The following is a 15,558-nucleotide window of genomic DNA, read 5'->3' on the forward strand; positions in this document are numbered from 1 at the left end:
TATGCATTTATATTGTTAATTGGTGCATTAAAAACCAATTTGTATTCAAATCTAAAACTTGAAAAATATTTTTTTAAAGCTTTATTGGTGTCTTCATTTGAAAGACTTCAATTTGCTAAGTTTATGAAATGATTTATTACAAAGAAGAAACACATAACAGCAATTCGTTAAGGATTTCAAAGGTTAAACAAACACATTGATGAGGTAACATCTCAAAATATATCTTTCAAAAGGGAACCAACCATCAGGATGCCATGTTACAGAATTATTTACAACCAAAACATCACAATGGGAAACCCACAGCACTAATCTACAAGATCTAAGATCTACCAGTGGTCAGACTTCACATACATACATGATCATAAACAGAACTCAAGAATGCCGTCACCATCAAGGCAATGGGAGGACGCCAGTGTACTCCTGCATAAACACATTAAAAGGGCCTGCTATGTTTGACATCTGATGCCAGTTTAAAGTTGTGCTCTGTCCTCTGAGCTACAGCTTACCGTTAACAGTTAAAAGTACACACAAACTATGGGGGAAAAACAAGTTGTTGGGTTTTTTGGGGGGCTGTATGCTCATCTATATCAGAAAAGTCAGAGTTAAATCTACTAAGAGGGCAGTTGAGTGCCAATGTTATTAGCAAGTCTGAACACATAACACACAAATGAATCAACACAACAGCAAAAGTGAGCCAAGTGCAATATGGAATGATCCAAGTAGAAGCTTTAGCTTCACCGTATTGCTGTGCCAAGAGTAAATGCATTAGCACATTAGCTTAATTTGATCGTTTACATTTCTTAAAGTAATACATAAATCTGTCATAACAAATCAGAACTGAATTGGTTGTCCTGTCTTGTTCAATGACTTGCTAATTTAGCTTTCATCATTTTTTTCTTTGATTCAAACCCTTTCAAAACAAAAACAGGCCATCAGCTTGGCAAGAAGCTCCATCATTAAAGACTTTCGATTAAAACTAATCATCATTAAAGATGGAGACGTACAGAAATAATCACACAATGTTAATCCATCAAGAAAGCATTTACAAAATGTTTCAGAAGTAGTTTACCTGATGAAAGGTACTTAAGTCTTAGCAATGGTCAAAAGGCACAAGTTGGTTAGAAGTTGGTATCTTCCAGAACATAGTGTCTCAGTGTTAACTAAGCCCAACTTTAAGTAAGAACAGCCTTGCTCCTGATTTGTGTAATCCTGAATAACTCAGTACTAGTATGTGTTACAGTAAAGAAAGCGAAAGGAGGCTTCACAACATTTCCTGTTCACTCAGTTTGGAAAAACGCATGTGGGATCATTTCGCTTTCACGTACAGTTGTTGAGAAAAGTCCATGCTTGTGATCCATCCATGGCAGTTTGAAGCAACGGCCTTGTCCGTACTGTATATACAGTTCCTTGATGGCTCTCACAGGGTTATGAGAAACGAAGTGAAGAAAATACAGACAGGCCTGTGAATTTAAGACTCGTACGGAGGATAAAATGGTCTGAGTTCACTTAAGCCACAGTGTTGGTCCTTCAATAGGTACTATCAGGTGTTAGAAACCGTATAAAGCAAAACTTTCCAACTGTCAGATTTATTGAGTTTGAGTTCAGTTTCTCTCAATGAAACCATTCCTTTAAATCTGTTGATCCATTAGAAGTTCAAAATAAGTCAATTGCCCTTTCACTGCATGCTGACAAGTCTCAGTAAAAAGTTATTGAAAAATGTTACTCAATTTTCAATTAATTCGCTATTTTTTGGTTTTGATCCTTGCAAACAAAATCTCAAAATTTGCACCATGGTCCGTTATTTTCAGTAGTTAGTCCATAGAGATCTTCAATCAAGAAAGAAAGAAAAAACAGACAGAGCTTAAAAATAAATTAGAAAGACGAGAAAGAAAGACCAAAATCCATATAATCCTTTTCAAATGAGTTTTTAACCTGGCAGGTTGATTGTGGAGGGAAAAAAAGACTTTGTCGAATATGGGAAGACACCAGCACAAAAAACAAGAATAGAGGGGATGATGGGTCTTGAGTTCTGCTCACCTTGATGCCATCATTATTACCAACCACGGCAAATGATGCTGAGACTCTGCAGCTTGTCCAACCTCAAATTGTGTAAATTATAGTTCTGATGGCTGAGCAGGTTGAATATTGTAGGCGGTGGTCTTTAAAGCTCTATAAAAGGGTGGGCAATGGAGTGGGTGACAGATGCTCCTTGGGGGCGTACTTGGCGAAAAAGGGCAGGAAGAGGGTGAGCATGACACCTACGATAGCCAGCATGTAGCCCCATCCTATCTGACACTCCCCGGCATAGTACATGTCAGAGTCTCCGCAGAAAGACTTGACCAGGCTGGAGTTGAGACCGAAGGGGTAAACCAGTAAACCAGATGCCATAATGACCACTAGAACAGAGAAACAGAGAGGAAGCACATGAATTATTAGTGTATTTGAGTGAAGTACACATTGGATAAGCAGAACAATGCAATGCAATAATAAAACATGGCTAAGTGTTTACTTTGAATGCGAGCACCATGTGAGGTACTTTGCTTTTAAAAAAAAAAAAAGGTTTTAAAAAACTTTGTCATATTAAAGCACATGTACAATTTCTATGGTATCTTAATATAATATTTAACAAATAGCAATTAGGCATCATCTTATTAAATAAGAACAATAAAAAAGTAGACCACAGAATTTTTTATTTTTTTTTAAATTGATCAAGTGATTTTAATATAAGTAGTTGGTTATTGTCATAAACTTTTATCAAAGGTTTATTTTAAACAATGAATAAATTAAATAATTAATAAAATAAAACAAATTAAATTAAATAAGTAATTAATTAAAATACTGAAGAACTTAAACATGAGATATTTTATGACTGTCTACATTTAAATGTTAATAAATTCTGTTGGCTATTCTTTTTAAGTTATAAACAAAATTGTTCAATCCAACCAAATTCATCATTTTTGCCCATAATACTTCTGATTAGTCAGAACTTGAATCCTAAATAATGTAGTATCAACAACAATGCTCAGGGTGGCAGTAGTGAGCTGCGTCTCTGCTGTAGAGACCAATGAATGAAGCATTATTGGAAGAAAGGCCTGCAATATCCAATTTTGCCATGGGAATATCAAATATACACAAAACCATCAGCCCATATATGTCTGAAATCAAAATTCATTGGATGTTGACTGACAGTCCCTGAATGTGGGTGGTGTATGATGACTGAAGAAAGCCATTAGGAGAGTTTCTGGTGATCCATTTCCTCAGACATTATCAGTGCTCACTGCTCATGACTGAACAGCAGTGTTAAAATCATTTGACGTCAAATATCTATTGAATCAAGCGATCCATAACTATGTTGGCCGAGTAAACGCATCTTTAATTTGATTGAATTATGGTCACAACAATGACAGCAATGCCTAACTATTATAAAAAGTTAAAAGCTGAATGATTTAAATACATTTAAATGCTATTTACTATTTATCAATACTATTTTCTATTTATTAAATATGTTTAAAAGTTTAGGGTTAGTAAGAAATTAATACTTTTATGCAGCAATGATGCATTTAATCGAACACAAGTGACAGTAAAAATTTTACGTTGTTACAAAAGATTTCTATTTCAAATAAATGCTGTTCTTTTAAACTTTCTATTCATCAAAGAATCCTTAAAAAATCTTTCACGGTTTACACAAAATATGAAGCAGCACAACTGTTTTCAACATTGATTTAAAAAAATAATAATGTTTCTTGAGCAGCAAATCAGCATATTAGGATGATTTCTGAAGGATCATGTGACACTGAAGACTGGCGTAATGATGCAGAAAATTCAGCTTTACCATCACAGGAATAAATTACATTTTAAAAATATATTCAAATAGAAAACAGTTCTTTTAAATTGTAAAAATATTTCACAATATTACTTTTTTACTGTATTTTGATCAAATAAATGCAGCCTTGGTGAGCATGAGAGAATTCTTTCAAAAATATTTAAAAAATCTTACCAAACTTTTGAATGGCAGAGCATTTTAAAATATTAAAAATGTATTAATATTTTAAAATATGTTCCCTGACATCTAAACAATAACAGAATGTTATTCAGTTGGTGCTATGTAGTCATTTAGTGAACAGTTTCTATATCGAGTATTTTAGCATGGACTGTATTGACCAGTCAGCATCTAAGATCAGTTTAATCTTTGCCAATATCACATAGAAACCCCGGGTCATACCCAACATACTGCATAACTGGTTAATGGCTTAATGGTTATTTTCGCCCAGGGGTGCAGAACATCTTAATTTATCTATCTATTATCCCTCTTCAGGCCCTCCATGCACACAAAAAGACCTCTCTCACCCCTGCTACCACACTAAGAACGCTGCTTTTCCTTTGGTTTAATGGCCTAAGATCCAGCTGTGCTCTACATTGGCCTGTGTTTATCAGCGGGGGCTTGACATCTAAAAGCTGGTCTGCTAATGACATCATAATGTCCTTTCCTATCTTTGACCATATCCACACAAAGACGCAGTGAAACGCAGCTTCTCCGGCAGAGGAAAATAACTGCTATCAGAGGATGTTTACACTCACATGACAGGGCATTTAATGAGACTCAACAAGCTATTCAATAAAATTTCATTTTAAAGGCAATCTTCAATGAAAGACACACACACAGATAGCACAACTGTATGGAGTTTAATTAAAGCGGGTCAAATCAACAAGGGCTTCTCTGCAGAGGCTTGCAAAGCTCAGGGCCAATTGCAGTCTGGATCAGATAAAGGCTTGAGTCCGCGGGTGTGTGTGTGTGTGTGTTTGTGAGTATAGGAGAATGGGACACTGCCGTGTGACTACAAAAATACACTTTATCAGACATTGAACTGCGATCCGTCCTTAGCTTTAAAGCCCACGTCGACTTGATTCTCAGATTGCACAGTGTTACAAAGTGCACTTGATGGTGCTTTAGTCATTTGTTTTGACATGTGGCTTTGATTCGCTTAAAAGTGGCCAAATTTAGATTCAGGGTCAACGAGTACATAAAGCTAAAAGAAGCAGAGTTTGCTTTAAAAAGAACACACTTCAACACCAAAGACATGCATCAAAGGAATGTTACAGGTTAAATACAAGTTAAGCTCTAATGACAGCATATTGTCAACTGCGATAGGAAATAAATCTAACTCATACAGTATATCAGTCTGTATAATGAAACAAACAAAAAAAAATGTTGATTGAAAAACACTTACAATGGAAGTCTATGGGGTAAGTGTTGTCCCTTAGACTTCCATTTTAAAGGGTTAGTTCACCCAAAAACTGAATTTCTGTCATTAAGTACTCACCCTCATGTCGTTCCACACCCTTAAGTCCTTCGTTCATCTTCAGAACACAAATTAAGATATTTTTGATGAAATCAGAGAGATATTTTTTTTATCTCCCATAGTAGTAAAGACATTGTTAAAATAGTCAACGTGACTACAGTGGTTCAACCTTAATGTTATGAAGCGCAAAAATACTTTTTGTGCGCAAAAACAAAAATAATGACTTTATTCAACAATTTCCTCTCTACCCTGTCATTCTTCTACACAGTTTACATTGAAGACACATTGCAGAGCTTCCGTGTTCTACGTCTGAACGCTGACTCATTATTGGCCAGCTCCTGCGTCAGCATCACACGCATGCTTCGTGGTGCTTACATGAACAGCGTTGGCTAATACTGGGGTGGCGTTCGGACGTAAACACAGAAGCTCTGCACTGCGTCAACTGCATAGGAGACTGACAGGGTAGTGAAGAAATTGTTGAATAAAGTCATTATTTTTGTTTTGTTTTTGCGCACAAAAAGTATTCTCGTCACTTAACATTACACTATTCAACAGACAACAGACGGCACATAACATTAAGGTTAAACCACTGTAGTCACGTTGACTATTTTAACGATGTCTTTACTACTTCTCTGTTCCTTGAATGTGGTAATTTTGTTGCTTTCTGTGGGAGATAAAAAAAAACGGCAAATAAAAAAAATTAGATTTCATCAAAAATATCTTAATTTGTGTTCTGAAGATGAACAAAGGTCTTACGGGTTTGGAACGACATGAGGGTGAGTAATTAATGACAGAAATTTCATTTTTGGGTGAACTAACCCTTTAAGTGCATTTATAGACAAATTGTTTTGCTTGTTTTTACAAACTGACTTAATACTGAAATCATTTAGTGGTAATAACAATTAAATGAAAATTAACAACAGTTAAATTAAAAATAAATTAAAATGTCATTAATTAAAAAAAAGACTATGTCGCGTTTTTTATGACCTGAAACATGCTGCAACTTTCCAAGCGACTTATATAATGCTATTAACGTCAAGCACACAAAATAGAGTACGAATAAACGCGCACATATACTTGAAAAACAAATCAGATCTAGCATTGGTGCCATTGGTGCCATTGCAGAAACTAGGCTACTTCACCTTTAATGAAATGAAGAAGACTAAAGGTGCTAATCCACACTTCCACTTTCGTTTCATCAATTTGTTTAGGCTTTACAGTATAGGATTTACAGTATAATAAATATCGTTTATATAAACTAACACCACTATAAATGATGTTATGCATTGCTATTTTACATTATTCCTGAATTAAAAATAATAAAAACTTTCTTCCTCAACAACGCAATTTTGCCCCGGCCGGTGTGACCAGTACTCAGGTGCAAGGTTAGTAATCAATTACATTTGTAATTACCCAACTGCTAATTACTACCTCAATTAGATTACTGTACTAATTACTCTCTGTAAAAAGTATTGCATTACTTATTATTACTAATTACTTTCTAAATCCCATATCAGCATAATCCCATATGACCAGTTGAACAATACAAGGATAGACATGAAACTGTTCTTTTAATTCTTTCAAATAAATAATATAAAATTGCATAAATTATTCTTTAACTGACCAAAGTATTTAAAGGGATAATGTTACATTAAAAACACATTTAAACATTAGACATTCAATTTTGATGTTAAATCCATTATTGTTTTTATATATAATTGTTCTAAACAGTATTTTATGTAATTACATCAGAAGGAACTGTAATTAAATTACAGAAAAAGAGTAATCCCTTCAAGGGAAAAGTATATTAAATTACAGTAATTAATTACTTAGTAATGTATTTCACCCAACACTGCTCATGTGTGACTTATTTTCCGGAAAATACTATACATTCATTAATGAATAATGAGTTAGTTCATAGCAGAGTTGATTCATTAGTCAATTACTGACCAATTTTTGTTCTTTTTGTATATATATATATATATTTTTTTTTTTTAATAGGCCAATAACTCAGAAAATCAGCTGAAATTACTATTTCCTAAGGTTTCTGATGCCATATGTTGAGGAACACATAAATTTGAACAGCGTCATCAATGGATGAAGTGCCTCCATGTCGCTGTGATTGGCTGATCAAGTTGTCAACCAGATAATTCCCACCTATCATGTTGTAACAGCACAAATCACCTGAATGTGCCATGCTGATAAAAAAAATGGTGTCAGAACTCAGTAATCATTTTTCACTAATAATTTTCTCCTCCACCAAAGCTCTGAAATCTCATTTGTCACCACATTCAGTTTCAAAAAATGGCCCACTGAAGTGCTGCTCACAGTTGGATGTCTTTGACAACAGACGGCATTATTTCTTAAATGTGTTGTAACTGAATGTGGGCACGGCAGTATGACTGTGCAGAATGGAAGGATATGAAAAATTTCCCTTTCGTGAAATCTGCATACAGGCTGACAGGATTGTAGTTTTTGGGTGAACTACCCATTTAATCTTTGTCCAATGATTGATTTTTGCAAGTTTGCAAGTTGTAGCCACAGCAAGACATATAACATTGGGTCTGCAGTCAACATCTGTCCTCCTCTGACCTTTAAGTCATGATATATCATGTAACAATATTCTATTTTCTCTCTAATTTAAACATTCTCTGATATAAGCTCTGTGTTTGGTATGGAGAGGTTAGAGGTTATATGGCATATGTTATCTATCCTATTCCCATTCTCAATCTTAAAGCAATACTGAGCCGCAGAACCTCATTTCTTGCTTGGCAGGGTTGACTAACCACACATACACACGACCTGCGGCCGCTGCTGTAATCCACTGGCAATATGTGCTTTGGTGACAAATGATTTGATGATGAGATTCAGTGAATAGTGTAATAACATTCTAACTTGCCCCTCTCATAGCACACGTCTCACAGGGTTTGACTCTGAATCTGCTCACCCAAGACCAGAGCAGAGAGTTTCCACCATTTCCACTGCTGCCATTCATTATGACATGTTCACTGAACGTGATGAGGTCAGTGTCACCATCACTTTGAATGATAGTGCTGTACCGATCTGCTTTGGGGACGATGGGAGACACGTGACGACAGAGTGTGAACTGCACTATGTGGCCAAAAGTGTGTGGACCCATAGTTTATGATGGAACTTGAAAATGAGAAATGTTCATTGTGAATTAGATTGTCAATTGGAAGTTGGCATCACTTAAAATTGCATTTTTCCTGCTGGTTTTAGAGCAAAGTCATCAGAATTCTTAGCTGCGGACGGACGCTACATGGTAAAGGGGGGACATGGTTAGGGCTGGGACAAAATAAGCTGTTCATATCTGCAATTAATATTTGCTGTTTTAAATGTTTTAAAACGAATAAACGCAACTAACGTAGCTTCCCTTTTTTCACTTCCTGAAGTAGCTATGGTAATGTTTTACCCCACACTAGCGCTACAGTATATTATTCAATTATACTGTAATGTTGAATGGTAATTATTAATTTTATCACCAAAATTAAAAAAAAAAAAAAAAAAAAAAAAAAAATCAATTTATCAGTAATAGTGGCCTTCATAGATCTTTAAAAAAGATGCCATTAAAAAATATTTAGATGTGAAATGTGAAAATATATTTATGATTACAATTTTAATGTTAGGTCTGATTAATTGCGATTAATTACAGAAATCTGTGATTAATTAGTTTTTGTTTTGTTTTTTTAATCTGTAGACAGCCCTAATATTTTTAGTAATATTTCCATTTTATTTTTGTACTGTTTTTTATTTTTTCATCCAAACTTTTAAGGAAATAATTTAGGCCCAGAAGTAATCTGCAGTTTATTTGTTCTGCACTGAGGGGGAAATCCATGAAATTCTGTGGAAGGGATTTAAACTTGGTTACACTATTTTAATAGTCCACTTTAGTCCAACTAAGGGTGTACTCACACTAGGCACGATTGCCTTGAACTGAGCCAGAGCACGATTGTCCCCCCTCCCCACTCCCCCGCTGGCCTGCACTCACACTGCACTTAACGTTCCGGGCCGGAGCACGTGTACGTCATATAGGATGCAACTTTTTGAATGGAAGAAAACAGAAAGAAATATATTATCATTTATGCCGCACATAGATTTTTACTTGCACGTATCAGAGGATTACAAAGACAGCTGATGTTAATGGAGGAATTTGCAGCTTTACTCGCAAACTACAATTCTTGTTCATCAAAGGTGAGAAGCAGACCTGTGATAAACCCAAATACACTCGAATTAATTACATGAATTGATAAGTGTACTATCAAAGTAGTAAAAAAGATGTTTGCCGTCGTAATGATGACAGTAGTACACACAAAAGTAGCGGCTGTTCCGTGCTCAGGCACGGTTAGCACTCACACTGCATGCGAACCACGCTCGAGCCCAACTGAACCGCGCTCTGGCCCACCTCTTCCAAGCGGGCCAGGGCCGGCTAAACGAACCGCGACCGGGCACGGTTCGGAGCGATCACACTAGTCAAACGAACCGGGCTTTGGGGGTCAAACGTGCTCGGGCACGGTTCAGAGCGCCTCATTAAACTCTCATTAAAGTATCGGTAGAATGTTAGTAGACTGTTAGGGTTTGGATAAGCAGAATAAGTTGACATGTAGTTGCAAAACACTTGTAGTCAATAGAATGTCTATTGGCAGACCATCAAAATAAAGTGTTAGCAGATATTAAGCAGACAGTCTACTAATACTCTAATGAGAGCCAGTTGACATGTAGTTGCAAAGTTACTTAAGTTAGTAGAAAGTCTAAAGTGGACTATCAAAATTTTGGGCCCCATCATACACCCGGCGCAATGCAACCAAGTGTTTTTTGCTAGTTTCAGCCCAACACAGAGATGAGACAAGACTCTGATTGGTTTATTGCACGTTACGCCCAAAAACACACCCATGACTCATTAAGAGACTAGGTACAACCTTTGTGGACAATGTGCCTGGCGTGTCGACCATTTTTTCCGTCGTTAAACTAGCAAAAGTGGATTCAGACACGCCCTAAGGGCTTTCATTTCTGTTGAAATCTGAGTTTTGTGGGTACAGATTTTGTGTTGGCCTATTCACAGAAGTTCAGCTGATAGAAAAGATGGAAAACCCCTGCACTAAACATTAAACAACAATTTAAACTTGCTCTAAGTTTAAAGTTACGCTTGAGACTATAATAACTACAGACTTCTCTCTCTCTCTTTACTCTCGGACAACATATGATCTGAAAGCCTCATGGGTAATGAGGCTGTACAAACAGTGAGAACTCCTTCTGAAGCTCATGCTCTCAAATACTCACACTCATATAGAGAGTAAACAGATGAGCAGAAGCAGACTGTCTTCACACCCACATCCCTGTCTGTGTAAATACAGCTCTAGAATAGTGACTGAGACTCTAATGATACTTAATTATCAAGCAACTCTGCGGCCGGCTCAGTGCTCTCTCTTTGAGCCCCTGAATCCTTCACAAATTACAGCGCAAACTGTTAAGCCTTCAGATGAAGAGCAAATTCAGTTAAGTTATGCAGTGTACATCAGAGACAAGGCCTGAAGGATGGTGCAGCACTCTGTTGAGATGCGGGAGATGCAAGTTCGAATCTGGCTCATGCCATTTCCTGATCCTATTCCCTCCTCTTTCTCATTTTGTGTCTCCTCTTTCACTATGCATTGCATCACCATTCATATAAGGTTTTAAAAGAAAACAACAGTAATATGATGGAATATAATTATGTTAATACAATTATTAATTGCATCACAGGTACCCTTAAAAAAAATATTGATTAAAATATAGATTTCTGATACTTCTGGCAAACACTGCTGCTAGTTCAGTGGTTTTCAACCAGGGGGCCAGGGCCCACTAGGGGGCATCAGCAAACTTTCAAGGGGGCCTCAAGATGAATTAAAATGATTGAAGGCAAAACAAGCATTAAAATGAAACAAAACAACTCATCATAAAATTTCTTGTTTCATTTCACCCCCTGAACAACTGTATTCTAAAGTGAAAATCATGGTAACCCACTAGTAATGACTCAAGTGTTACTACATCCTTTTAAAGGAATTACTAATTATTTGGATCAGTATTCTAAAGTGAAGATCATGGTAGTAATGACTCAAGTATTACTAAATCTGTCAGAAGCAATTACTATCCAAAATCTTACAAAAAACAAAAAAAGCGTTAAATGACTTAAGTAATTACTAGGGACTTACAACCTGTATATATATAGATAGATAGATAGATAGATATAGATATACATACAGGTTTATAATTAATGCAAATAATGCAAAATGTCGAATTAATTCTATATATAACTCATTATATAACTATAACTCACAATTCTGACTTTATAACTCACAATTCTGACTTTATATCACACAATTCTGACTTTATATCTCACAATTCTGACTTTATATCTCACAATTCTGACTTTAACTCTCAATTCTGACTTTATATCACGCAATTCTGACTTTAACGCTCAATTCTGACTTTATATCACGCAATTCTGACTTTATAACTCGCAATTCTGACTTTATATCACACAATTCTGACTTTATAACTTGCAATTCTGACTTTAACTCTCAATTCTGACTTTATATCACGCAATTCTGACTTTATATCACAATTCTGACTTTATAACTCTCAATTCTGACTTTATATCAAGCAAATCTGACTTTATAATTCACAATTCTGACTTTATATCACACAATTCTGACTTTAACGCTCAATTCTGACTTTATATCACGCAATTCTGACTTTATAACTCGCAATTCTGACTTTATATCACAATTCTGACTATAACTCTCAATTCTGACTTTATATGTCACAATTCTGACTTTATATCATGCAATTCTGACTTTATATCTCGCAATTCTGACTTTATAGCTCAATTCTGACTTTATATCACGCAATTCTGACTTTAACGCTCAATTCTGACTTTATATCACGCAATTCTGACTTTATATCACACAATTCTGACTTTATAACTTGCAATTCTGACTTTAACTCTCAATTCTGACTTTATATCACGCAATTCTGACTTTAACGCTCAATTCTGACTTTATATCACGCAATTCTGACTTTAACGCTCAATTCTGACTTTATATCACACAATTCTGACTTTATAACTTGCAATTCTGACTTTATAACTTGCAATTCTGACTTTAACTCTCAATTCTGACTTTATATCACGCAATTCTGACTTTAACGCTCAATTCTGACTTTATATCACGCAATTCTGACTTTATATCACGCAATTCTGACTTTAACGCTCAATTCTGACTTTATATCACGCAATTCTGACTTTATATCACGCAATTCTGACTTATTAACCTCAATTCTGACTTTATATCACGCAAATCTAGACTTTATAACTCGCAATTCCTGACTTTAATCACACAATTCTGACTGTATAATCTTGCAATTCTGACTTTAACTCTCAATTACTGACTTTATATCACGCAATTCTGACTTATAACTCTCAATTCCTGACTTTATATCATGCAATTCTGACTTTAACTGCTCAATTCTGACTTTATATCACACAATTCTGACTTTATAACTTGCAATTCTGACTTTATATCACAATTCTGACTATAACTCTCAATTCTGACTTTGTCACAATTCTGACTTTATATCATGCAATTCTGACTTTATATCTCGCAATTCTGACTTTATAGCTCAATTCTGACTTTATATCACGCAATTCTGACTTTATAACTCGCAATTCTGACTTTATATCACACAATTCTGACTTTATAACTTGCAATTCTGACTTTAACTCTCAATTCTGACTTTATATCACGCAATTCTGACTTTAACGCTCAATTCTGACTTTATATCACGCAATTCTGACTTTAACGCTCAATTCTGACTTTATATCACGCAATTCTGACTTTATAACTCGCAATTCTGACTTTATATCACACAATTCTGACTTTATAACTTGCAATTCTGACTTTATATCACACAATTCTGACTTTATAACTTGCAATTCTGACTTTAACTCTCAATTCTGACTTTATATCACGCAATTCTGACTTTATATCACGCAATTCTGACTTTATATCTCGTAATTCTGACTTTATATCTTGGAATTCTGACTTTAACTCTCAATTCTGACTTTATATCACAATTCTGACTTTATATCACACAATTCTGACTTTATATCTAGCAATTCTGACTTTATAACTCAATTCTGACTTTATATCACGCAATTCTGACTTTATAACTCGCAATTCTGACTTTATATCACGTAATTCTGACTTTATATCACGTAATTCTGACTTTATATCTCGCAATTCTGACTTTATAACTCAATTCTGACTTTATATCACACAATTCTGACTTTATATCACGCAATTCTGACTTTATAACTTGCAGTTCTGACTTTAACTCTCAATTCTGACTTTATATCATGCAATTCTGACTATATCTCGCAATTCTGACTTTATAACTCAATTCTGACTTTATATCACGTAATTCTGACTTTAACTCTCAATTCTGACTTTATATCACACAATTCTGACTTTATATCATGCAATTCTGACTTTATATCTCGCAATTCTGACTTTATATCACACAATTCTGACTATAACTCGCAATTCTGACTTTATATCACACAATTCTGACTTTATATCACACAATTTTGACTTTATATCACGCAATTCTGACTTTATAACTCGCAATTCTGAGAAAAAAAGTCAGAATTGTGAGATATAAACTTGCAATTGCGAAAAAAAAAAGTCAGAATTGTGAGATAAAAAGTTGTAATTACCTTTTTTACTTTTTTTTTATTTCATGGCGGAATCAAGCAATGATAAAATTATTTAAAAATGAATCTCTGAGTTGTGAAGAGCAGCTGTTGTGAGTTGTTAGACTTTGTTTGCTGAAGTATTCAATTGTGTTAGTATTTTCTGCACTACTACAGGTGTCTCGCACAGGTGTGTCGATTAGTAACAAGCGTTTCCAAATGAATCTCCACTTTCATCTTATCTAGTCATGAGCCACTACAATTTATGACCAAACAAATAAATGGTTAGCAAAATTGTATTACCCATAATTCTCTTGGTGACTCTGCACTATATTCAACAACAGGCTGATTTAGGGTCCTGTCTCTGAGCTGTTGGCAGGCAGTCTAACTGCTCCCAAATGCATTTAGAGTTAATTAGACAGCAGTGAATGCCACCTAGATTGAGTCAGGCTATCCAGGAGTCCTCTCAGTCCCTGCATGATGACTTCATTACAGCTGCTCTGCATCTCTGCTCATCTCTGCTCCTTCAAACCACACAACTTCTGTCTCTGGTCAAAACGAATTAACACAAGGAGTGGGATGTTGTGATTTGGTTAGTGTTGGGAGGAGCACAGCACTGGATTGAGTTACATTTGAAGGAAAAGAAAGATGCTCACAATCACAATGTCTATCTAGCTTGTCGTAACAGGCTTAATCAGCTCGAGATCACTATCTGCATGATTACTGGCACCGCTATTCTCCAAACAGCACACACACACACACACATACACACACAGAACTGTACAAACTGTATATTCTACCCCTACCCATCATAGAAAACTTTCTGCATTTTTCAAAAAACATCATTCGGTATGATCTAAAAGCTGTTTTTCTCATAGGGATGAAAAAATGTCCCCACAAGGGCAAAGATTTTGGATATTGGCATCATTGTAGGGACATTTTGTCCCCATAATGTAGGGTTTACCAGGACCCCACACACATACACAAACACACACAATCAGAGAGAGAGAGAGAGAGACAGAGAGACAATACAGTGGAGCAGAAGAAAGGGAGGAAAAGAGGGAAAAGACAGTCTAAATACAAGGACAAATGTTGCTGTGCTTATCTGTTCTGCACTATGAACCTTCTTTGAAGACAACAGGCACAGACACACACCAGAGCCACACACACACACACACTTACATAAACACACTAAATACACAAGAGGGAAATGGGTCTCCCTGTGACTGCGTGTGTGTCTATGAGAGTCATCGCCCTCATAGTCATCAGCTGTCTGTTGTTCTCTTCTTCCTGGTGGTGGGTGCATATATCTGTCCTGCAAATTTAGCAAATATTTGAGGTTATTAGCTCAAAACTTATATGGCTGTGCTATAATAAGTCTATATAATATTTTCTGTTTAACAACTGAAAAACACAAATGAATGCCCAGTATTTGCTCTTTAGCTACCACAGAAACAAAAGAGCTAGCTCATGCAAAACTGTCATGAATGCAGAAGATACAGCCTTATATAT

At 35.6% G+C, this 15,558-nt stretch overlaps 1 protein-coding gene across 1 annotated transcript in view; it reads right to left on the reverse strand.

Moving 5' to 3' along the window:
• Window positions 1–66: 66 nt before the first annotated feature.
• LOC127512472 (LHFPL tetraspan subfamily member 7 protein) overlaps window positions 67–15,558 on the reverse strand; it is a 170,943-nt gene continuing 155,451 nt past the window's right edge. The window contains exon 3 of the mRNA XM_051893386.1: window positions 67–2,396. Within this exon, the coding sequence (XP_051749346.1) occupies window positions 2,170–2,396 (227 nt within the window). The 3' untranslated portion in view covers window positions 67–2,169. The remainder of the gene's footprint in view (window positions 2,397–15,558) is intronic.

The sequence above is a fragment of the Ctenopharyngodon idella genome, chromosome 5 (assembly GCF_019924925.1).
Source record: "Ctenopharyngodon idella isolate HZGC_01 chromosome 5, HZGC01, whole genome shotgun sequence".
Lineage (NCBI taxonomy): Eukaryota > Metazoa > Chordata > Actinopteri > Cypriniformes > Xenocyprididae > Ctenopharyngodon > Ctenopharyngodon idella.